This window comes from Crinia signifera, chromosome 1, assembly GCF_055691185.1.
Source record: "Crinia signifera chromosome 1, ASM5569118v1, whole genome shotgun sequence".
Taxonomy (NCBI): domain Eukaryota; kingdom Metazoa; phylum Chordata; class Amphibia; order Anura; family Myobatrachidae; genus Crinia; species Crinia signifera.
The window spans coordinates 73,490,985-73,517,230 of record NC_139217.1 but is presented as its reverse complement, the minus strand read 5'-3'; the positions used below and the strand labels follow the sequence as shown (position 1 = coordinate 73,517,230).

The following is a 26,246-nucleotide window of genomic DNA, read 5'->3' as shown; positions in this document are numbered from 1 at the left end:
GCACACGTTTCAAAAACAACTCGCAAATGTAATGGTGCAAATAACAATTTCATTTGCACATTTAGAGGTAAAAATCACATGTTTTGATATGTGCAAAAAAATTGCACGGATGTTTTCCCATTATAAAGCATACAATTTGCAAATGTAATAGGGTGAGATTTTTGGTAAACATTAGCAAACATCGGAAAACAAATACACCAGGTTCAGTAAGATCTGTGCATGGTTCAATCCCCCAAAAAATGTGTTAAAGTGAAAAACTAAAAAAAAATAATAATAATGGCGTGGGGTCCCCCCTCCTGAGCCAAACCAGCCCCAGATTCATTGAGCCGGTGTTGGGTCCCCCGTGTTTTAGAACCAGCACCAGGCTCCAACAGCCAGCGGTGTCATACCACAGCCAGAGGATAATTTTTATACAAGGTCCCCCGGCTGTACCATAAGCCCTGGATGGGTTTGTAGGGGATTCAGAACCCCCCCCCCCCCCCCCCAATAATAATGTCCCCTGCTTCCTTGGATGCTTTAATACAGTAGAACTACAAGACCCAATATGGGGGGGGGGGGCATTAATGTGCCTGCTGGGTCTCATAGTTTACCTGTATAAAAATGTGTTATAACGACTCACATCCAGAAATGTATAACGTTATTAAACACCCATTTAACACTGTACACACTCTCACATACTTACCTGCTTCCAGTGCTATCCAGTCTCTCCGGCTGCTCACTCAGCACTGACAGCCGAATGAGCAGGCTGTACTACAATATAGGGGAGCTGGAGACCCTGTGACATCACAGGGTATTCGTCTCTGCTACCCCATAGAGTTTCTTACCTATGATAGACAGTCTGGTGCATGAATGTCAGTCAGTTATTCCATCATTACCTATACATAAACCTTGAAACCTTGTACAGCAGTGCACTGTCATCTTAGCAAATAAGTTGTATCTCAAATGCATTCAATAGCAAACCAGTTGTGGTGCTATAGAGAACCTATATAAAGCTATATGAATTGGAATACTAGGGAAAATTGCACATATAAAGTGTTCAATTAATTATCAATTAATCAATTATACAATATACCTATATACTGTACTGTGCATACATTTTAAGCAGGTGTGGAAAAAATGCTGTAAAGAATGCTTTCAGAAATAAAGGTGTTAATAGTTTATTCTTATCTATTAACAAAATGCAAGGTGACTAAAATCTAAATCAAATCGCTATTTGATGTGACCAACCTTTGCCTTCAAAACAGCATCAATTCTTCTAGGTACACTTAGAATTAGGATTATCGTCAGATGGTGAGACTAATGCTGCTTTCAGACCGCATAACTGGCTTTGACCCTGTATTTGAAAACGTTTTAAAAAACGGGTCTGCCAGGTAAAACCCCTTTCACACCGCACCTCTTAAACGGTATATTACCGTTTAAGTGCCGATTTTTTGACACTGGCAGACCCGTTTTTGGAAACTTTCCAAATACAGGGTCAAAGCCAGTGCAGCCTTCAGCGCCGCCTCCCTCCCCCCCCCCCCCTCGTCCCCCCCTCCCCTCCGTGCAGCAGGTACCTGAGTTCGGTTGCAGATCCCGGTACTGCAGTATGGTCGGAAGCACTTATGAAAAAAAGTGTCTTTCAGAAAATGGCTGCCCCATAGGAAAACCTGTTTTAAAAAACTGTCTTTCGTATGGGGGTAGCCATTTTCCGAAAGTCATTTTTCTTATAAGAAAAGTGACTTTTGGAAAATGGCTGCCCCCATACGAAAGACAGTTTTTTTAAACGGGTTTTCCTATGGGGCAGCCATTTTCTGAAAGACACTTTTTTTTACGAGTGCTTCCGACCATACTGCACTGCCGGGATCCACAACGGAGGTACCGGCTGCACGGGGGGGGGGGTGAGTCGACACGCGCGGGGGGGGGGGGGGGGTCGACACGCGCGCGGGGCGGCTCCAGTGCTGTGAATATTTAATGAGCGCTCATTAAATATTCACTGCGCTGAATTTAGGACCCAGCTCATTGGCTGGGTCCTAAATACCGTTTCAGACCCGATTTTGATCCCAAAATACCGGGTCTGAAACGGGTAGGACCCTGCATTTTAACCGGTTTCAAAAAACGGTATTTTCAAACCGGTTAATTGGATCTGCACCTTTCAGACCGCACAGATTACCGTTTTAAAACGGTAAAAAAAACGGCAATATACCGTTTCCAAAGTGCGGTCTGAAAGGGGCATAAGGTGCACCCATCTACTGTTCGGAGAAGTCTGGCCAGAAGTGATCTTCATGGAAGAATTGAGGGCAAAAAAGCCATACCTTCCATGTGATAACAAGGCCAAGCGACTCTGGGGTGCATAAAAATGTCAGCGTGTGCTCTAGACTGATGAGTCAAAATTTGGCTGTAACAGAAGGCAGTTTTTCAACTGAAGGTACAACAGTACAATAATGAGTTTCTGTAGGCAGCAGTAAAGCATGGTGGACATGCCTTACACACTTGGAGCCATATTTCAGAAAATGGAGTTGGGGATTTGGTCAGGATCAATGGTGTCCGCAATGCTGAAAAATACAGGCAGGTAATTATCCATCATGCAATACCTTCAGTGACACATCTGATTGGCTCCAAATGTATTCTGTAGAGGACAACAACCCCAAACATACAACCAATGTCATTAGAAACTATATTCAACGAAAAGATTCCTGGAAGTGATAACATGGTCCCCACAGAGCCCTGATTTAAAAATCATCTGGGGTTTAGTTCTTCAAAACAATCTAAAGAAACGGTGTGCAAGTGTACATAGAAAAGCTGATGCTGTTTTGAAAAAAAGGGAGGTCACACCAAATACTTATTTGATTTAGTTTTCGCTTCTATTCATTTACTTTCCATTTTGTTATTTGATAAAAATGAACTATTAACACTTCTATTTTTGAAAGCATTCTTCTCGTACGTTTCAGCATTTTTTTCACACCTCCCTAAAACGTTTGGACATCACTATAATACCGCTTTCAGACAGCGGCGGCCAAAAAAAAATGCTGCCTGACCCCCGTTCACACAGGAGAGGAAATCTCCATGTCTAAAATCCAGACACAGAGATTTCTGCAACTACACAGGTTTTTCCCCTGCGTGAAAGGGTCGATCCGGAGCTTAAACTCCGGGTCCCCGACCCTGAGATCCGGAGTTTAAGCTCCAGATCGACCCTTTCACACAGAAAAGGGACCCATGTATTTAATGAAATTCCCAGGTGAAACTGCTTCAACTGGGAATTTCATTTTCTGTGTGAAAGGTGTATAAATGAAACCAGCTACAAAACAGCAGATTACCACTCAGTGCCATCATAATGCAGTATGTGCAGAAGAATATTGTCAACACCATTAAGCGCTACTTCCAAGGTGAAACCATATATATAGAATGGAATGCAATACATAACTTTAGCAGTACTGATTGCCCCTTCTTGTGTCCCAATAACAAAGGGGTTTATTCTAGTTCATTCTTTCTGACAAAATCCTTCTTAGATGGACAAAACCATGTGCACTGCAGGGGGGCAGATGTAACATTGGCAGATAGAATTAGATTTGGGTGAGTTATTTTGTTTCTGTGCAGGGAAAATACTGACTGCTTTATTTTACATTGCAATATAGATCTCACTTTGAAGAAAAACCCCACCCAAATCTAATTCTCTCTGCACAAGTTACATCTGCCCCACCCGCAGTGCACATGGTTTTGTCCATCTAAGAAGGATTTTGTCAGAAAGAATGAACTAGAATAACTCCCAAAGTCTTTTTCTTAACTCTGAAAAAATTTTGATGTCTCTGTAAGAATTTTGATGTCTCTGCCAATTTTGATGTCTCTGCCTAGAAGTATTTTCCTGGTGGAATATGTTTTCTGCTTTTATATAAAGTCTCCGTTTGTGAGTGCATTTTAATAATAAATACTTGTCATATTTTTAGAAAGTATTGCACCAATCTCTCTTGTTTTTGATCTCCATCACATCCTGTTAAAAACCTTCGGCTTTGGATGTCGTGGAGATCGTTATAATTACAGAGACATCAAAATTGGATGGAAAGGTTGCATCTTGTGAAACAGCCCAGCTGCTTTTGCTGTACGGAACCCCTTATATGCTATGACATACCGCATGTTTGTGAGTGCATATCACTAAATAAAAATTTCTTCCATTTATTTTAAACATACTGCACCAATTGTTGTTGTTGTTTTTATCTCCATAAATAACCCCAATTGTGGGGGTTTTGGAGATTATCTCTTTCAGAGTTAAGAAAAAGACTATTTGCTATTGGGACACAAGAAGGGGCAATCAGTACTGCTAAAGTTATGTATTGCATGCCATTCTATATATATGGTTTCACCTTAATTTGGAAGTAGCGCTTAATGGTGTTGACAATATTCTTCTGCACATTCGTTTGTATTGTTGGTTATTGACAAACACTGATTTTGTAAACACCTGAGCTGCACAACTTCCTCTGTGCTCTAATTGGGAAATAACTTCTTTAAGTAATCATAATGCAGTATGACACACAAGTAATACAATTGTTACATCTATGTTCCCTGATTCCGAGTCAGACGCACGTGAAAATGTGAATGGAACGTGCGGGATTTTAGCACCAAAGTAAGACATTTTCGGCTGCGATAGATCACACATGCCCACACTGAGATTGCTAGGGTGTACGGATTGATCCATCCATCAACAGATCACACTTAAGATGAAATGGTATTTCCAGGTGGTAACTGCCTTCTGTTATGGCAGGGTTCTGCGCATGTATGCCTGCGTCATTATTCCACTGTAGGTCATGCACAGAAACTGGATGCCTATTTCAGATAGATTTTATGCCATAGCCAGATTAGGGGGGAACCTAGGGTATGCTATCCCCCAGTGCCCTCCTTAGTCAAGGGTTCCACGACCTAAGCACAGTGACATCACTGATTCTTGTCCTAATGTGTAAGTAGGGTTACTGTATAAATGGTAGACAATGTCTAGGTGGACAGTCACTAGGCCGACCACAATGGTTGACAGTGACTAGGTCGACACCTTGAAATGGTTGACATACCCAAATGTCGATACAAAAGGTCGACACAAGATTATGGTCGACATGAATAAGTTCAACATGAGTTTTCCTGCTTTTTTAGGTCTATGTTGACATGGGCACTGTATAAGTGTACCGCGTCCCCTCGCCTGACTTCCGGAACACTATTATGTACACTTGTATAGTAAAGTATGAAAAACCACCTTTAAAACAAAACAAAACAAACATTAGTGGTTGACCGAGTGACTGTTGACCCAGACATTGTCCACCCAGTGAGCGCAAACCGTAAGTAGCACAGAGGTTGCTGCTATTCATGCATGTGACAAGATAGAAAAATAAAATCTACTTTATAATCTATGTGTATAAATTGTCTATGTACCACAACAAGAAAACTTTAGAAAAAAAAAAGGGTCTTTCAATTAGGTACCAGTACCCAGGCATTATTACACTATTAGTTTAAATCTAATATACATAATCCATGCCTCCCAAAATGACCCGTTCCAGGAGTGACATAATCTAATCTACCTGGATTTCCCTCTTACTTTATGATTGCAATCCCGTGTTGAAATTCCTTTATTACAAATTACATAGTTCAACACAGATGATGGCAATCATAAAGTAAGAGGGCTGTCCAGGTAGAGAGCATTTTGTTCCTCATGTAATGGGTCATGTGCAGGGCCGCCATCAAGGGGGTGCTGTGGGCACAACGGTCTTGAGTCCAGCCACTCTGACAGAGAGGAATGGGCCTGGGCCACTCATTCCACCCACCCTGCCCCCCAACTATCTCCGCTGAGCTGCCCCCCGCAGAAGTCCACTGCTCCCAGAGCGCAGGTTTCTCTGGATGCTGGTGGCTATTTAAAATGTGGCACCGTCTGGTGAGTGAGCCGATCAGAGTTCGCATACCGGCTCTGATTGGCTGCCAGGCCGCGATCCCCGATTGGCTTACAAGTTGGCGATATGTTTTAAATAGCCGATAGCATCCAGAGGTGGAGAAGCCTGTGCACCGGGAGCAGTGGGATTCAGCTGGGACAGCAGAGCAGAAGGGGAGGTGGGGGGCCCTGCTCTGCACCCCCCAAGTGACCAGCAGAGTTGGGTGGTAAGTGAGGGGGAAGGGGGGGACGACGACTAGAAATCAGCCCTTGGTGTGTATACGTGTGTGACAGTATGTATGTGTAAAGTGTGATTTTATGTATATGTGGCTATATGTATATTTATGACTCAACTGCACCCAGGTCACACAGTTGGTCTACTAGGTCCACAGAATTGCCTGTTAAGCACTGTGTGGCATAATGTGAACTGGGATCACTGTCTGTTGTGTCTGTTACAAGGCTGTAATTTGCTTCTGCTCCGTTTTCCCCCTCCCTGTATGCATGTATGGGTATCACAATCAGCACCCAGGGCATTCCCCTGTCCCTTAGTTGTGGCCCTGACTATATAAACCAACATGTGGTCATGCACGTAGCTATAATGTGGTGAATGCAAGATGCTGGTGTAACAGAACGCTGGAGTCTATCGGTCATCACCACTAATTAAATTGTCCCCAAAATGTGTTTCTTCGTTTAAGCCTAGTCTATCTGTGTAGCTTACCAGAGCAAAGCACATTCCAGAGATTTTCCAACTGTCACTTGCTTTTTCTTCTGGACTGGCAACTCTGATTTAAATAATTGGGCTACCTTTTCCTGCATATGAAAATTATACATTTAAAAATACAAAATAATATCTTTTAAATTCTACCTTCTACAATGCCACAAGCTCTTTTGTATTATTATACATTAACATTTCTAAAGTTACATCCTAAATCAGGCATGTCCAAAGTCAGGCCTGGGGGCCAAATGCGGCCCGTGCTGTCATTTCAAGCGGCCCACAGCCTTCAGCTGGAAGCAGGCAGAGCATCAGATGTGGGAAGCACAGCACAGGACACTAAAGGTGGGTCCCCGGCGAGCGCGCCTTTACCTTGCTGTCTGCTGCAGTGAAGAGGTGCCGGCCGCCACAGTCAGATGTGTTTGGCGTCCTATCCCTGCTGCTGCAATCGTTTATCGCCCTACTCCACAATCACAGTGACAGCAGTGTTTGGGGAGGGGGGCAGCAAGGGGGAAGCTTGCTCCCGTAAAATGCAGAGTGGAGGAGGAAGGCAGCGGGAGCCCAAGCATCTCCTGTCCTTGCAGTGCCTGCTTTGCCTCTCCTTCCTCTGGCTCACACAAGGGGCTGGGAAACATACAGAGAAGGGAGGGGGCAGAGTGGGGACGTACAGTGAAGGAGGGTCAGGCTGGGGGACATACAGTGAATGGAGGCAGTGATGGCCATTCAGAGAAGGGGGAGCAGGGACAGGCTGGCGGACAAACAGTGAATGGGGCAGAGTGGGGTACATAGTGAATGGGAGTCATACAGTGAAGGAGGGTCAGGCTTGGGGACATACAATGAATGGATGCACTGATGGACATTTAGAGAAGGGGGGCAGGTCGGGGAACAGAGTGAATGGGTGCAGAGTGGGGAACATATAGTGAAGGAGGGGCAGGCTGGGCGACATACAGTGAATGGGGGCAGGCTGGGGGAAATACAGTAAAGGGGCAGACTGCGGGACATAGAGTGAATGTGGGCAGAGTGTGGGACCATTCTGATGTGATTAATGATTCAAAGAATGTCAGGCTGAATGGCCGGCCCCCACACATTTACACTTCACCAAATCTGGCCCTCGTCGCAAAAAGTTTGGACACCCCTGTCCTAAATGCTTTGGTAAATGCAGGATTGGCAGGCAGTCTAACATGAGACCAGAGCACACACAGGTCCAATCTGAGTACTGAAGGAGAAATTTATGCTGGACCAGTATTTACATGAAAATTAATTGGAGTATTTGGAATTGTTTGGAACCCATCATTAAAAAAAACACACCCCTGAGGAAGTCAGTTGAGATGAAACGCATTGGAGGGATATTGCTAATGTGATTTGGAGTGGTTTAAGACTTGGGTGTCCAGGAGCTCAAACCCCTGAGAGTTTGCATGCTGCTGATCTGTGTGTACAGGGATGGGCCAAGCATGAGGGGCAACCTTGCCCGATGCTGGATGCCCCCGCATGCTACCATCGGCAGTTTTAGTTTTATGAACCTCTATACATTACCACGTCAGTTCTCAGATGATCTTTTGCACCAAAGTTTGGGTGTGCACTGTTATTTATTATGATATGAAACTAAAGGCATAGCGTATCCGGACAACGGATCTATGATGTCTAGATTAACCACGTTATGCTCGACAACGCTTAGTCGAACCCATCTAGTTAGATGCCTAAATATAGTCGACCGCATCTATTTCGACAATAACGGAAATAAGATGCAAGTGTTCGTTTAATGGGAGTGTGGTCGATGGTCACATGGTCGACATTAGTTTTTTCACGTTTTTTGGTTCCAAATGTCAGAGGTAAACTTTGTTCATACTTTAATATCCAAGTGTGCATAGAGTTAGATTATAATAGTGTGCCGAGCCTGAAGCATGGCGAGCTTAGCGAGCCATGCAAGTGGACATTGTGCACATATACAGTGTCCACGGGGACCCCTGGGACATTCAGCAAAAAATAAAACGTAAATAAAGTCATGTCGGCTATGTGACTGTCGACCAGGCTCCCATCAATCTTACGCTTGTGTCTAACTTCCGTTACTGTCAATCTAGACACAGTCAACTATCTTTTAGGCATCTAACTAAACGGGTTCGACTAAGGTTGGTTGACCATAACATGGTTGATCTAGACAGCGTCGAGCCATCATGGATGGGGGAACCGCAGGAAATCAGTTTGCATACATTTTGGGCATGTTCTTTTTAAAAATTAAAAACACACCCAGAAAAGTGCATACAACATATATAATGGAAAAAAAGCCAGTACAAACAAATCACAAATACAGAAAAAAAAAAAAAAAAAGAACATAATGTGTGTCCAATGCGATAAAATGTATCTTTGTACCTTGTAGCCTTCAAGAGCCTGTTGCAGATCAGATAGAAGTTCTCGGAAAATGGGGGATATAGCTTCATCTATATGGCCAAATATGTTGTACATTTTGATCTAGAGAAAAAAAATGTATTGCAATTCTTTTAAAACATTTTTCTATTTGATTTAATCAAATATAATTCTTGGGAAACCTATTTGGCCCCTTTCACACTGCACCTTGGATCCGGGATATTGCTCAGTTGCCGACGTAACGATCGGAGTTGAGGTGCAGTAGGGAGGCACCAAACTTTAGAACCCCGGTTCGAGCAACCCGACATTCGACCAGGGTTATGAGCTTTTGAATTATCTAGCAGGACACTATATATTTCTTACTGCCAAGTATTCAAATCTTTATTATTTCTCACAGTTTTTTTACATTTAAATATTTTTTTTTTATTAATTCAGAATTTTAAAGAATAACACTATGACACTATGTCCAATTTTTGGACTCAATGGAAGTCACTAAGGGGTAAATTTACTAAAGCTTCTAAAAATGAAAAAAGGTGATGTTGCCCATAGCAACCAATCAGATCATTTCTCTATTGCATAGCCTAGAAAATGATAGACAGAATCTGGTAGGTTGCTATGGGTAACATCACCTCTTTTCATTTTTACAAGCAAACCAACCTGAATCACCCCCATAATATTCCCAGGTGTGGTTGGCCATTTTTTTAATACAGAAATTTACTACAGAACAAACTTAGTAGTGTTTGTTCAAATAGAAGCACAAAACACAAGTGGACAGGGATATACGATCAGAAACACCCTTGGCCAAACTCCAAAGTAATTTCCATACAGAACATTGAAACAGGGAAATTTACCTAGATTAGTTTTTGCACACACATCCATGAATTGTGCAAACTCAGATCAAAATGCACTTTTTTCCTTCAGCCTATGGTGGACCACTGGTACCATGGGATATTGTAGGTTCTCCAGACCAGGCACCAAGGAGTTAAACTTCTGAAAGTGAAGCTGGGATGGCCTCCTTAATACCCTGCCCTGTCCCAGGCTAATCTGTTTTTTTCTTGGTGCCTCAGGAACAGGCACATTTGTAGGAGCAGGTTTTGTTCTTCAGCCCTGGTTTAAAAATTCAGTTTTTTTCTTTTTAGATATGTCAGACGATACGGACTCTAAGGGTTCCTTATACCCAGGGCAGAAGAAATCCTCTGAGGAGGAAGTGGAGGAAAATGAGGAGGTCACGGAGCAGGCCAAACCTCATGAGGAGCATATGACGCTCACTAGGGTGGAAGATTTGTTGAGGGCCATTAGAAACACCCTAATAAAAAGTTCCTTCTTTCCAGGAGGTTTACTTAGTTCTATCCCATGGTTGAAGGGGATTTGAAGTTATTGGAAAATCCGCCACCTGTGGACGCGCATATCGCATGTCTAGTCCGTTCTTCCACTCTCCCTATTCCTGAAGTGACTTCCCTTAAGGAGCCTACGGACAGGAAGATTGAACAATTCCTAAAAGAAATCTACTCTAATGCAGGGGCGGCCATTCGTCCTGCTACGGCAGGGGCTTGGGTATCCTTAGCTATCGATAAATGGCTGGATGCACCGGCGGAAGGTCTCAGGGAAGGTTCCCGAGAATCAGACCTGATGGAGTTGGTAGATAACATTCGGGAAGCAAATGCTTATCTGAGTGAGGCTACGTTAGACTCGGGTACCTTCGTGTCTAGGATCTCGGCGGCCTCTGTTGTGGCCAGGCGGGCTTTATGGATCCGCACTTGGTGTGTGGATAGTGAGTCCAAGAGGGCGTTGGAGGCCCTCCCATTCTCTGGGGGAGTTTTGTTTGGTACCGAACTAGACAACATTGTAGCGACCATTGCTGCTTCAAAGATGGCTTTTCTGCCCTCCGCAGCACCAGAACCGAGAGTTCCGGGGTTTAGTTTCTTTCGTCCCCAGGGGAAGGCAAGAGGCCAGTCCTCCTCACGCTTTGCCAGGCCCCCAAACAGCCTGAGAAGCCTACAGCCTGACGGTGCCCGCTGCCAGGACATCAGTCCTGTGGTGGGAGGGCGTCTGCTTTTTTTGCAGACATTTGGGGGAAACCCCTTTCGACAAGTGGATTCGGGAGATTATTTCAAGGGGGTACGCCCTGTCTTTCAAAAGGGGTTTCCCCACTCGTTTTTTTCAACAGGGCATCCTGCAGATGCCGACAAGGCTTTGGCCCTTCGCAAGGCAGTTCACTCATTCCTTACTGCAGGAGTCATAGAACCGGTCCCACCTCTACAGAGAGGAGGGGGGTTTTATTCAAACCTATTCCTTGTTCCCAAGCCGGATGGTTCCTTCTGCCCCATCCTGAATCTGCAGACCCTGAATCAATTTATCCGGGTCCCCAGATTCTGGACGGAATCCCTACGGTCCATTCTTCAGGCTCTCCAGAGGAACGACTTCCTTGCATCGCTGGATGTGCAGGATGCATACCTGCACATTCAGATTCGGGAGAACCATCAGCGGTTTCTCAGATTCGCGATTCAACAGGAACATTATCAATTCCGGGCATTGCCATTTGGCTTGTCGTCCGCTCCACGTGTTTTCACAAAGGTGATGGCGGTCATGATTGCTCATCTGAGACTACATGGGGTCAGAATCCTGGCCTATCTGGACGACCTACTCCTAATGGCAGATTCACTAACGACGCTTCAAAATCACATCCAGTTGACGTTGTCGGTGCTTCAGGATCACGGTTGGCTGATCAACTGGAAAAAGTCCAGTCTGATCCCCACCCAACAGATAATCCACCTGGGAGCTTTGTTGGATACGCAGCTTCAGAAGGTCTTCCTCCCAGTCGACAAATGCAGGTCTCTTCAGACATTGGTCCGGGAGTTCTTAGGCCACAGAACGGTGTCTGTTCATTTCTGCATGCGACTTCTAGGCAAGATGGTGGCCTGCTTCGAGATGGTGCAATATGCCCAAAGGCACTCTCGCCCATTACAATTGGAGCTCCTTCGTTGTTGGGATCACTCTCCCGTACGCCTGAAGTCTCAGTTCCTGGTGATATCCAGAGACACCCGCCTGTCTCTTCTTTGGTGGCTGAACTCCACCCACTTAAGTCATGGAAGATACTTTCTCATCCTCGACTGGGTTATTCTCACGAGGGACGCCAGTCTCAGGGGCTGGGGGGCCGTGGTGGAGTCCCACTCTTTTCAGGGCCGTTGGTCGGAGGCAGAAAGGAGGCTGCCGATAAACATTCTTGAGTTACGAGCGATCTTCCGGGCACTTCAAGTGGCGGGACCTCTTCTGAATCACCGTGCAGTAAAGGTGCAATCCGACAATGCCACGGCAGTGGCTTACATCAACCACCAGGGGGGCACCCGCAGTCGGGCAGCAATGCTCGAGGTGTCTCAGGTCCTTCGCTGGGCAGAGAAGTTTCTTCTCTCGATCTCAGCTACATACATTTCAGGCCTTCTCAACTGGGAGGCCGATTTCTTAAGCAGGCAGGATGTCCACTCGTCAGAGTGGTCCCTCCATCCAGAGGTATTTCACCAGTTGGTGGTACGGTGGGGTCAGCCTCAGATCGACCTATTTGCCTCACGGCACAACCACAAGTTGCCTTGTTACAGAGCACGCACAAAGGACCCGGGTGCGTTTCTAATAGACGCATTGGCATTTCCGTGGCCGTTTCAAATGGTGTATCTCTTTCCTCCAATTGCCCTGCTTCAGCAGGTCCTTCAAAAGATTCAGATGGAAAGGGTAATAGCCATTCTGGTTGCACCCAACTGGCCAAAGCGAGCGTGGTTCGCAGATCTCAAGGATCTCTCCAGCGCACCCCCGTGGCGTCTACCTCTATGGCCAGACGTACGCAAGGCCCCTGTCTTCATCCAGACCTTCCCCGTCTGAATTTGATGGCATGGCGGTTGAGCGGTCGGTCTTAAAGGATAGAGGTTTTTCAGACCATTCATACTATGATTTCTGCTCGTAAACCGTCTACAGTTAGAGTTTACCACAGGGTGTGGCAGACTTATTTTGCGTGGTGTTTAACGCGTCATTTGCCTCCTAGACAATATTTTTTGTCAAGGTTATTGACTTTTTTACAAGAGGGACTGGATACAGGATTGCGTTTGGCATCCTTAAAGGTCCAGGTATCCGCCTTGTCTGTTTTATTTCAAAAGAGGATTGCTCAGTCTTCTGCGGTTAAGACTTTCCTGCAGGGTGTTTTACACTTGCAGCCTCCTTATGTTTCCCCAGTTCCCCCTTGGGATTTGATTATTGTTCTCAAGACTTTACAGAAGGCTCAGTTTGAGCCTTTGGCAGAGGCCGCTTTGCATTGGTTGACGTGGAAGACGGTTTTTCTCCTGGCCATTGCTTCGGCTCGGAGGATTTCGGACCTAGGTGCTTTATCAGTTAAGACACCTTTTCTAGTTTTCCACGAAGACCGGGTGGTACTCCATACTCGTTTGGACTATCTTCCTGAGGTGGTATCCAGTTTCCACTTGAATCAGGAGATTGTTGTCCCGGCTTTTTTGCCTTCTGGTTCTTCTTCCGAGGATTTGGATTTAGTAACTTTAGATGTTGTGCGTGCATTACGCCTTTATGTTCGGAGAACCAAAGCTCTCCGAAAAACTGATTCTTTGTTTATTCTTTATGATGGACGTAAGAGAGGCTGGCCATCCTCTAAACAGTCCATTGCAAGATGGATCAGAATGGCTATTCGTCAAGCCTATCTTTTCTCGGGTAAGCCAGTTCTGGTTTCCGTTAGAGCCCATTCCACTCGCTCGGTAGCAGCGTCCTGGGCGGCGGGCCGGGGTGCTTCTGCTGAGCAGATTTGCAGAGCAGCTACCTGGTCTTCTGTACATACATTTATCCATTTTTACAGGTTTGATTCCTTCGCCACTGCTGATGCAGCATTTGGTAGAGGAGTCCTCAGTGCAGTTAGGGAGCATTCCCACCCTTGAGGGACTGCTTTAGGACATCCCATGGTACCAGTGGTCCACCATAGGCTGAAGGAAAAAACAGGAATTTTGGTCTTACCTGTTAATTCTGTTTTTCTGAAGCCATGGTGGATCACTGGGCGCCCACCCTTCGCTCTTATCTGCTGTGTTTGAGTGTATCTTGTTTCTTCAAGACTCCGGTATTTGGGTGTGTGTATGTGTGTGTGGGTCGGCTTCGCCTTTTTCTGTTCCTTGGGCTTTGGTAGTAAGTAAACTGATTAGCCTGGGGCAGGGCAGGGTATTAAGGAGGCCATCCCAGCTGCACTCTCAAAAGTTTAACTCCTTGGTGCCTGGTCTGGAGGACCTACAATATCCCATGGTACCAGTGATCCACCATGGCTTCAGAAAAACAGAATTAACAGGTAAGACCAAAACTCCTGTTTTCATAGTAGATTCCCCCCTCAGCAGCTTGTTTAGAGAAGCCTGCACAGGTCAGTGAAATCCATACTAGCTTCTCTGAACACCAACCTTGTGGTTAGTTATAGAGACCATAAGGCAGGGGCAGATTAAGCCTTCGGGGGGCCTGGGTCACTTTAGACAGGGGGGCCCCCTCCCACTTGTCATTACTGGCATGGGAGAATATTACACTGTCAAAACACAGGGTAAAGGCAGTATAAACTTGGTCAATGGGTAACTGCAGGGTGGGGGATTGAGATATATATATATACATACATATACACACACACAACACATGAAAAGCCTGTGTTTGTCCCTCTGTACATCCTATGTAGGAGACCTCACAGGCTCAGCACTGCCTCTGATTAAAAACCCTCTCATGACGAGACCGCTGCTGCTGCTGTCTTGCATGGGCCTGAGAAGCATGTGATGAGCTCCATCAATCACAGCTCAGCACAAGCTTCTCAGTCACTGCCCTTATGCAAAGTCTCATGGGTCAACTCGCAGTAATGCACTGCACTTGTGCAGTCTGTGTGCCTTGGCTCCCGATGCTCAGCTCCATTAATCATTGTCAAATTGGCAGATAGGCGAAGCTGCAGCAGTACCCTACTCCCATGCACAAAACCTTTGGCTAAAAAATATAACAATTTAAAAAAAATACATGCTGACAACAGGGAGCCCTAGATAAAGGGGGGGTCCAGGAGTTCTGACCAACTGTGCGCCCCCCCCTTAATCTGGCCCAGCCATAAGGGTTATAATGGTGTTATTTTTTGAACCCACTGGATGCCTACTTGGACTGAAGAGGACCTGATCTATGCTAGAGAGTACTTGGAAAAAGAGATTTAGCATTGTTACAGGGATTGTAGATGAGTATGTTTGAGTGTGCAAGAGTTTTATTAAAGTTATAATATCACAGTGTGTGTGTACTGTGTTTTATTAAATATTCACTTTACAGGGGAACAATAAAGATGGAGCAGCTCCCATCGGCTGTCTCCTGGCTATAGAATGGCCCCCGCCCGAAGGGGGCGTGCGAGCGCAAGAAGCTTGCGCACCCCATTCCGACGGAGCCCTCCACCGCCCTCTGCAGCTCCGCCGATGCCCCCCTCCCCCCAGCTGCCCACAGCTCCCTCCTAACCCTGCTCATCTTCCTGAAGTACAGACGGGCACGCTGCCCTGTTGATGGGGACACGCATGCGTGTGAGATGCTCAAGCGTCCCCATCAGATGGAGCGCTTATCCGTCTGGCGACTCCCAGAGATGGCTGAGAGGCGCTCCATCTGTAGATACCAGCACGCCCTTAATGGGGGGGGGGGGGGGGGCATTCCCCCATGGCAAGGGCTTACTAGATAGGGGGATTTGGTTTTATAGCCAGCAGACCAATGCAAGTGTGTTTACTGGCTGTGGCTTTACCTCCTTGGTTAGTGGAACATTGTCCTGGTTTACTTCTTTTTCTTTTTCCTCTGAATTTTTGAAACCAGGACTGGTCCAAGAGCCCAGTAATAGTTCTTAAAATAGAGGGGGACCAAACATTTTTTATGCCCTGTATTTTCAGAACCAAGCTTGAGCTGGTTATGCTAAATGTTTTAGTTTAAAAAAAGCAACTAAATGTTTTTGTTGTAAAAAAGCACCTGTGTCTGATAGAGCCTCACCTGTGTTTAATCTTGGGCAAATATGGGTGAGAAGATGCAATTCCTAGTAAATGTACCCCTAATAGTTAGGGGTGAAGATTGCAGCCTCCTGATGTGCAAAGCTATAATCAAATTGTAGATAAATGGGAATTTTTATAGAAATAAGGCAAGCGGGTTTATTACTTGTTGCTTTTTTTTATATTTGCAGCACAGTCCAACATTCAAATAGGGGAGCCAGTGAGTCCGTTTGGAATGGCAGTTGGTGAGGCTCCCCTATTTGTAATTAAGTAATTAGGAAGATTACTGTGAGATTTTTTATTTATTTATTATTCAGAATATTTTAATTCCATTACATAGATATAGTTTAGACTGCACCCAATTTGTTACTGATATGCAATGTTTTAAATACATGGCTTTGGAAAAAAAGTAGAAATCGTTACCTTATAACCTGGGTGTTGACCATTGTATTGTGGATTGAAAAACCCTGAATCCGGAACATTGCTTTGAATTTCAGCCCAGTTTTGTACAGCCGTGTGCGCAGAACTGTCCAATAAACTTTTCAACTAAAACCAAAAATAATAGTTTGATAAATTACAAAAAAAAAAAAACGTTTATCCAAAATGTGAATATGAAGTAACTGCACATGCTGTTGTGATGTGCAATATGCATTAAAGTGTACAGTCATGTGTAGGATGAGCAGTAGTGTAGCAATAGCCCACACATGCTTGGATGCACTCTGTGGCTTATGGGTGCTGGGGGTCTAAAAATGTCAATTTACCCTTGAAAAATGGCCGCTGACTCCTCTAGCACCTATAATATCGGTCTTCTATGAAGCGGAGGCCACTTTGGGAGGGCCATTTTCATTTCTGGCAGGCACGTCGGGACCCCAGCGGCAGTGGCGGGTGGAGTTAGAATGGAGAATGGAATCCCCTGACAATGAGCAGGTAAAGGTGTGTGTGTGTGTGTGTGGGGGGGGGGCACATATTTACGCTATTGAGTCTGAGTAAAGCAGTTTAGATTTAAGGAGCCTTGGTGGACAAGATAAAGGAAACAGTTGGTTAAATTAAAATTATAGTTACTTTCCTCATACCCTCTCTCACATGTGATTATTTTCTGTTATTCACCACAGTTTACTAACAATTACACCTTACTCTCACAGTTACCACTTACTCAGTTCACTTTTGAGTAGCAAACTCTTTATTTACTATCTCACTCCTTTGTTCTACACACCAGCTAAGATGCTGGCGTCGGAAACCAAATTGAATTGCTCCTTTGGGTGCCATCTAGTGGCTGCCAACAATAAAACAATTAAATACAGTCCAGTGTGTTTATACCAGGGGTGGCAAAACTGGCCCCCCGATATCTACCAACAGTTCTTGTTTCCAGGCACCCTGTGGATCCGTAGTAGGAAAGAATGCAGCATGTATAAATATGTGACAGTTAGTAATGACTACAGCTGTGCACCAGCTAGGTGATCTGGAACACATGAACTGATGGTAGATCTCGAGGACCGGTTTGGCCAGCCCAGGTCTATACTGAGATGAAGCATCTTACCTGTCCATTACCAGCATTTCTTATACATTCTTCAAGATTTTCTTTTAATTCATTTAAAAGATCTTTATTTTTCTTTAAAAATTCAGATTCCTGTGTAAAACTGAAACGAATACAAATGAAATGAAAGTGTGATGATTTACTGTTTATTGGGTTATCTAGAAGTAGATCCGTTTTAGATCATTTTATTTATAAGATACCTGAATCCAGAAATTAAATTATTTACTTAATGTAACTTGGTGTGAGAATAAGCCACGGTCAATTCATTGGGGCACTTTGAATACAGATTGAGGCTCAATTGCATTTAGATGTACAAGTTTCCCCAAAAAGTCACTCAGCGAACGCCCAGTCAAATGGAACTGTTTGGAGCACTTCAGCAGCAGTGTATGTGGACACATCTTTATACAGAGGGATTATGTTTATCGTTTGATGTGGTCTCAATTATATATATTTTGTTAGTATGTTATCTACTTTAACCTTTTCAAATTAAGCAGTGGCCATAATAACACAGCACTACTAACCAGTAAAGCCACTGAGCATGTGCAGAGCTTGGAAACACTTGAACGGGTCTCAATCCAGGAAACTGGGTTGGAGCCGGTGAACTTGGAATTTCTCAGAAAGAGCTTGGGCCAGACTAGGGGCCTAATTCAGGTTGAATCGGTAAGTAGCAGTTGTCCCCTGCTTAGCGAGCAACTTAACACCACCGAACGGATAAATTGCATAGCATTTGGCACATTAAGGCCCTTATTCAAATCTGATCGCAGTACAAATTTGTTATCAAAATGGGCAAAACCATGTGCACTGCAGGTGGAGCAGATGTAACATGTGCAGAGAGAGTTAAATTTTGGTGGGGTGTGTTGAAACTGAAATCTAAATCGCAGTGAAAAAATAATGCAGCCAGTATTTACCCTGCACAGAAACAAAATAACTCACACAAATCTAACTCTCTCTATACATGTTACATCTGGAGTGCACCTGCAGTGCACATGGTTTTGCCCATTTTGAGAACAAATTTGTACTGCGATCAGATCTGAATAAGTGCCAAATCGCTTGCAACAAGCCAGACCTGTGTATGGGGACCTTCACTGTATTTTCTATGAGCCGTAGAAAGGAAAAACTGAAATAGCATACAAAAGAAATTGTTTCATAAGCAATAAAAACAAAACAAAAACAAAGACCCATTCTTGGTAAGAATTGTATATAATGTATAATAATACATACTCTATATTTTGGGGCACAGAACCAGCATCAGCCTTTTGTCCATCATTTGTTTCAACTGTGTGGCTTATCTCAAAGTCTTTCAACTTGCTTTCAATCTGTTTTACATGGAAAGTATTTGAACAATCAATAGCACAGCATGTAGGGCGGAATCAAATTGTAGCTACGGATGTAAATTGAGAAAAATTATATTTCTAATGGTGGGTACATAAAGGGCGATTCCAGTCACTGATGACATTGTTAACGATATTCATCAGTGACATCTTGGGACCGCGCTCAGTACATGCATCATTGACTAGAATGGTCATTAACGATGCATGGGAGTGCACACTGTTAACGATGTTGCTCATACACACTAGAGCAGGGCTGGGCAATTGCGGCCCTCCAGATGTTGATGAACTACACATCCCAGCATGCCTTGCATCAGTTTCAGCATGGCCACATAGCAAAACTAATGCAAAGCATCCTGGGATGTGTAGTTCACTAACATCTGGAGGGCCGCAATTGCCCAGCCCTGCACTAGAGGATAGGCGTGATATATCGTTAACATTATCAGTATTGCGCACATCATTAATTATATATTTCCCAGTGTACCCGGCATTAGAATTAATAAAGAAATAAATAGATTGATTACATTCATGTCATTGCACATGCCTAGGAACTACTGAAAAAAAACATTATTATTTTAAAACTTTTACTAGTAGCTATAAACTATCATATGCGGTCATTCAGCTTACTCCTATCTCATCCACTCATGCTTCCCAGTTCTTCAGGATTGTCTTCCCTTCAGGAATGGCTGGGAGGCTCCACTGGGAAGGTGGGCAAGTCTCCCGCTTGCTGGCCAGAGCCCCGCTGGTACAGTTACTACAAATCGCGGGTCCGTGGAGAGCAAAAGGGGCTAAAATTAAGTGGTAGCGGCATTTCACGTTATTTGACCCCTTCAGTGGCACTCCCAAGAATTTTCCAGGATATGCTCCAGTGCACAGACTGGCAAACCTAGAAAGTTATCGGGAGTGCCACTGCCTGCGCTCCCTCCTGCCGAGCAGTGCCGCTGAACGCTGAGTGTTCAGCTTCAGCAGCTGCCCGGTCCTGCCTCCTTTCCCCAGCTGTGTGCATTGTGACTTTGTAAAGCACATGCTGTAGGTGTGCTGAGGGAGAAGGACAAAAACACTTCCCCTCGACTTTATCACCCATCAAGAAACATTTTGGGGGCTTGGCCTAATCGCGGGAGGTGGCCTTGCCACTCTGGCGTACTCCTTTCAACATTTGTACAGGACAGGTTGCAGTTTCAGCATCAGTATGTTATGCATCCGTGTACGCAGCTCATTAAAATAGGTTATGCACCTCCGGAAAAACATTTCTATCTGTAACGAACCAGTCAGGGTGTGATTTTAGAATGATCTTAGTCATGCGTGTGAGATGCTCGCGCGTCCCCGTCAGATGGAGCGCCTCTCCGTCTGGTGATTCCCAGCGATGGCTGAGAGGCACTCCATCTGTAGGTACCAGCGAGCCCTTAATGCCAAGAATATTTTAGATTTATATTATTTTTATATCTCTCGCTCTGCAGTCTAACCAAAATGGCAAAGGTCCAGGGTGCGAACAGGCCCATTTATAATGGTGAGGAAGTGCGGGAAGCGAAGGCAGTCCACCTCCTGGTATGCAGTATTGATCTATTCTCGCTGTAAGGGGTTGTGAGATGTAAATGCGAATACGGCGAGCACGAGTGCACGGCTCCAATATGAGCTCACGGTCTGGCAGCCTGATTGGCTTCCGGGCCGTGAGCTCCTATTGGCTTGCGGTCCAGCGGGAGAATTGAAGATAGCAACAGATCAGGCTGCTTTGACTGCACAGCTGGGCAGCTCTCTCTGCCTGATAGTCATTTCTTTAAATTGTGTGCGTCCGGCGGTTCCCTCTTGGCAACAAGCAATTCTCTCCCCCTTGACAATGAGCAATTCCCTCCCACCCCTTGATAACGGGCAGTTCTCTCCCCCCTTGGCAATGAGCGATTCCCTTCCCCTTGGCCACAAGCAGTTTCACCCCCCCCTCCCCTTGTAAACGAGCAATCCCACTACTAAAGACATCCTCCCACGTGTATTTATGACAAGTAGTGTTTTAATTACCATCATCACTATTTAACCTTTTGAGTGCCAACATCTCTGTGAGAAATGCGTAAAATATCCACAAAAAAATGCCAGCGTTGCTCAAATTTGTTATATAAATTCAAATAAAAAATGTGTAAAAAAAGAATATATTTCCTATACCATACAGGTCATTATTATAAAAAAAAAGGTCGACATGGTTTTTTCACTGTTTTTTGTTGGGAGCCAGTTAACCTACAAGTATATTTTTGGATTATGGTAGGAAACCGGAGTACCCGGAGGAAACCCGCGCAAGTACGGGGAGAATATACAAACTCCGCGCAGTTAGGGCCATGGTGGGAATGGAACCCATGACCTCAGTACTGTGAGGCAGTAATGCTAACCCTTCTGTAGAAATGTTGACACTGTATGTGAATAACATCCAATAAAGGATGCCTGCTCCACATAATCCTGGCAGGATCCTCATACAAGCCTATGCCAAGTAGGGCAGTGAAGGACAGCAAGTGAGGCTCCTTAATGGGTTATATTAATCCATGTCTATAGTAATGACTGACTACTGGATGAAGCAAAAGTGAGTGTAAAGTGACTTATCACTTTTCGCTGATTACTGTGTCTTCTAATAGACATTGCTTATATGGATCTGTACTGCAATTCCTTCTATGAATGACTGGGTTGATCTCAACTGTTAAATAGGCATCCCTTTTCAGAGGCGTGAGTTTATCCCAGTCGCCCGGAGGCAAGGTGGAATTTGGTGTGTCTGGGTCAGATGCACAAGATTCATCACTCTCCAGCATGAATAGGTGCCCCGTCTCATAGTCCAGCAGCAGTGGTGGGTGCAACGTTGCTTGCTGTAACACAGGTTGAGTCGTCTTGCTCCATATTGGAGGTGTTAGCAGGACTCCTGGGATAGAGTTGATTAACTCTGCAGCAGCAGCGGATGCGCCACAACGCTCAATTGTAAGAGCTGCAGTCCCACTTGGATCCCACTGTGAACTACACAGGTGCTGCTGTATATGCAGGTGCCTCTTTAGGGCTTGGAGCCCGGAGGCAGGAGACTCTGTTGCCTCTAGGAGTTACGCCCCTGTCCCTTTTATAAATGGTGGCTGAACAGCCGATTAGCAATTTCTCCTCTTGCCAGCCTGCTGCCTTTATATAGATATACTTCAAGAAAAGACAGAACCTTACAAAATGCTAAGAACAGAACAGCAAAGTGTGTATGCAGATGGGGACTGGGCCGCTGAAAGTGCCACCGGGCCCTGGCAAAAAGTGGGTCTTGTCAGAGGTAGGGGCATGCCCAGTGATAGGGGGCGTGTCCACACCCCTGTGGAAAAAAAAATTGCAGCGGTGCGGGCTGTGTGCCGGAGGAAAGGCTGTTGCTGCTGCCTCTCTCCCCCGATCAGCACATGGCACTGAGCAAATGTGCAGGGCAGGGGAGAGAGGCTGTGCTCTTTACTCCCACTGACCGGCTCTCTGCAGCGGGAGGGGGGGGGGGGGAGACACGCTTCCATCAGACCCAGGCCCAGGTAAAAAGTACTAGCTCCCCCCCTCTCTTCAGCACTGGATGGGAATCTGCAGTGCCATAAACCCAAACACAGCTCTCCAAATGTGAGTATCTGACATGTTACAAACAGCAGGAAAACATACTTTAACAGGAATATTTATATAGAGATATAGGGTGAGATTTAATAGGATGAGATATTCAGAAAGTGAGAGAAATCTCCAGTTTTTTTTAAAGCGGAAATCATTTACACAGCAAAATCAAACAGGTTTTGCAGTGTAAATGATTGCCGCTTTAAAAAAACTGGAGATTTCTTCCCAAATCTCTCACTTTTTGAATCTCTCATCCTATTAAATCTCACCCATAGAGAGATAGACAAGTAGCGGCTGTCTCAGCATATTAATAAAAAATAGGATTTTAACAATGCTTAAACATATATTACCTCTTCAATTAAGAGTTTCTTCTTCTTCACAATTAAGTCATCAAGTTCTTTCATAATTGCATCAACCCCAGTATTCTTCAATACATCTTTATTTTCCTCCAGTATTTCATGTGGTTTTCCCTATAAGGAAGATAACAAAGTAATCTCAGTATGGTGACAAGACCATGACATTTATGACAGTACAAGAGTATTTGGCCAAACATGTTAATTACTGAATTCAAGTATTTCAATCAGACCCGTTGACTCCGATGTATAAAATCACCCCCTCGCTATGCAGTCTCCATTTGCAAACATTTGTGATACAACATGGTTTGTTCTTATATAACTGTATTATTAGAAAGTGGAAGCGTTTAGGAACAGCAGCAACTCAACCATGAAGCGAAAGACTACGTCCATTCACAGAGCTTGGCCAACAACTGCTAAGGCACATAGGGGGAAATATACTAAGTTGGAAGTTCTAGATCACATGAGGGGCGAGATTTCATGAGTTGTTTTTTTGGGGGGGAGATTGTTTCGCAAAAATGTCCGAAATCGCACTTTTTCTGAAAATCACGCATTTTATAGGATGCGATTTGTGTGTGTGTGTGTGTGTGTGTGTGTGGGGGGGGGGGGGGTAAATCACACTTTTTGCCACGAATTCGCACATTTTGACTTGGCGATTTTTTTTAGTAACACTACAATTCGCATCCAGATGATTTCCCATTATAAAGTATACAATTCACAAATTTAATGGTATGCGATTTTTGGTAAACGTTACTAAAAATCACCAAACAAATAGACCAGGTTCTGACAGGCGAACAGAACGATGCACAGATCGTAAATCAATGTGTAAAAGATAAAAAATAAATAAAACTTGTGTAGTTTCACGACGGCAGTTGCGTAGTCAATGTAGCATTCCTGTCAGAATCAGCGTAGTGTTCCCGTAGCCAGCATAGTCAGCGTCCCTGTCAGTATCAGCGTAGTGTTCCCGCCCGTTCGCGGCTAGCCAGAACTTACGTAGTTAGTGTAGTCAGTCAGTCGTCCCTGTCCGTATCAGCATCGTGTTCCCACCAGTTCGCAGCCAGCCGGAGCTTACAGTTAGCGTAGTCAGTCAGCGTTATGTAGTTAGCGTATTCAGGCAGCGCTTATTACATTGTGTGGGAACCATTGACCTTTTTAACCTGCCTGACATGACAGGTGTGAATGTGTTCCTAAAACACCCCCACTATCCAAGTCTGCCCGAAGCGTGGCGAGTGGACGCGGTACGCGTCCTCCCGACCTGTTCATACCCCCACTATCCATGTCGGCGTGGAGTTGATTTTATAAAGTGTGGTAAGCGCAGCAAGCCACCGAGCTCGTAGCGTGGCGAGGGGATGTGGTATACACGGCAAGTAATCCGCATGCGCTCCCCACGCTTTGGGGTCGGTGGTTCGCTACGCTCGCCACACTTTATAAAAGCAACTCCATGCTAACGTGGATAGTAGGGCATGAACAGGTAAAGAGGCTGCGTACCGCGTCCCCCTGTGGGTCTTGCTATGCTCACCGCATTTTGGGCTGGTGTGGATAGTGGGGGTTTGAAATGGAGGCATTTGCCAGTATGTAACATGAAGCACTGGCAAATGCGTCCTTTATTGTGCATGAGACGCACTTGCGCACCGCACCCCTATCTTTGTGCAGGAGACGCACGAACTACTGAACCCCTAACCCTGTCCGTCTCCCATACCCTGCCGTAAGAATTACTGAGACGCTTGTGCGTCTCAGGCAGATGGAGCACCTCTCCACCGGTGCCCGCATGATCGCCTCTCTGCCGGAGTCCGCCAGCGCAGGGGATCTGGCGGTTACCAGCGCTGTGTGAGAGGCACTCACTAGGCTTGTCAGGGATGCCGGGGACAGAGCTGTAGCTCGCGGGGACAGTACATGACTACGCTGCCTGACGGGGACACTACGATGACTACGCAGGGCAGCCCTTGGGCTATGCTGACAACGCAGCTTAGCCTACGCTGAAAACGTGGTGTAGCCTGCCACCGTGAAACTACACTGGGGTTTTTTTTGTCAGAGAAGAGGCTGACAAAGAAAGAAAAAAACGCTTTTTGGGCGCACTCCTTTATAAATGAATTCGATGAATAATTTAAGACATAGCTTTTATTAAAGACTTTTTTTTTAAAATAGGTGGCACAGGTATTTAGATCATTGTATTAAAAATGTAGTGTGATCCTTAAACTGATTTTGATAAGGAATATTCGTGGATTTATCACACATTAATTTATCATTTAAGCACTGTTTTATCAGAGGTACAATTACCAGTGATTACAGGCAGTAAAATGATTCAGTTCCCCTGAGTGTATGTAATAATGTGCTTTGTAACACCATATAATATACCTCAAGTGGTTTACTGGGGAAGAAAAGGGGCAAAGCCTCATAATTGGATAAATAATAATCTTTAATAGAGACTCACTCTGGCAGTCATTAATACAGAGACTCACTCTGGCAGTCATTAATACAGAGACTCACTCTGGCAGTCATTAATACAGAGACTCACTCTGGCAGCTCCTACCCCCTGATCTTATATTGCCACACCTGGTCTTCCCCAGGGGTCTCCCACCTGAGTACTGTCCTGGCCCTCCACTGCTTGGCTTCCAAGTTCGGGGAGGGTTTGGACAATCCAGTGGGGTATGGTGGCAATATAACAGGGTTTTGCGGTTCAATCAATTGAATCTGTTTGGCTGCAGGAAGGGATGGCGCAGCGCTTTGATCCTTCTTAGTGGGTCTCACAGCCTATTCAATTGAATCTAGTGGCTGCACTTTGGGGATAGCACAGCTTAGTGGCCCTTCTTAATAAGTGGGCATGGGAGTCAGAGTAATATGGCCTTAGCAGGTGGCCAAAAAATATATATATAGAGCAGGCTGTAGAGACAAAATTGGTACTTGATAGTTCCCCAATCTGTTGCAACAGGGTTTTTGCGATTAGAGCAACAATTCAGTACTGATGTAATATCATACTGTGATAAATTTAATTTCTCAAAAAATGTTATTGCTATAGCACCGTCCTGTGGAACAGAAAAGTTTGGGTTAATAATTTCTCTAACTGTGGCGGCAGGGTCTGCCTATCCTGATTGTTGGGTAGCTGGTAACACAGTGGAATCCTCCTGCATTTGGTATCGTTTCTCCTATGTTTATAGTTGATTGCAATTATGTAGACATCCTCTGCTCTGGCCATTTCCTGATGTTCAAATTATTGCTACAATAAATACCGGTTGCACACAAAGTTATTGTTGGTCAACACGAGTTCCTATTGCAATGAGAATATCTTAATTGTATTCACTGATGACATGTATAATAATTAAACATTGTATCCAGAGTAGTGTGCTATGGGCATAGAAAAATGGAAAAGAAACAGGAGACTGGAGAAAAAACACACACTGGTGGAGCACTTCCCAGCTGCAAGCTGCAGTGAGGGAGTGCTCATCTACCCTCACCGTGAAACTACAGAATGTCCCCAAAAAAACAGCGTGGACCTGGTTCCA

General features: G+C 44.9%; 1 protein-coding gene and 1 pseudogene across 1 annotated transcript in view; both read right to left on the bottom strand.

Annotated features, from left to right (window-relative positions):
• Positions 1–26,246, bottom strand: part of LOC146042467 (uncharacterized) — a 150,156-nt gene that overhangs the window by 17,342 nt on the left and 106,568 nt on the right. The window contains exons 15-20 of the mRNA XM_083162502.1: positions 22,744–22,863; positions 18,708–18,802; positions 17,490–17,589; positions 16,376–16,498; positions 8,958–9,056; positions 6,597–6,688 (exon numbers count right to left, since the gene is read on the bottom strand). Of these exons, the coding sequence (XP_083018628.1) occupies positions 6,597–6,688; positions 8,958–9,056; positions 16,376–16,498; positions 17,490–17,589; positions 18,708–18,802; positions 22,744–22,863 (629 nt within the window). The remainder of the gene's footprint in view (positions 1–6,596; positions 6,689–8,957; positions 9,057–16,375; positions 16,499–17,489; positions 17,590–18,707; positions 18,803–22,743; positions 22,864–26,246) is intronic.
• LOC146039181 (5S ribosomal RNA) lies at positions 25,288–25,406 on the bottom strand (annotated as a pseudogene).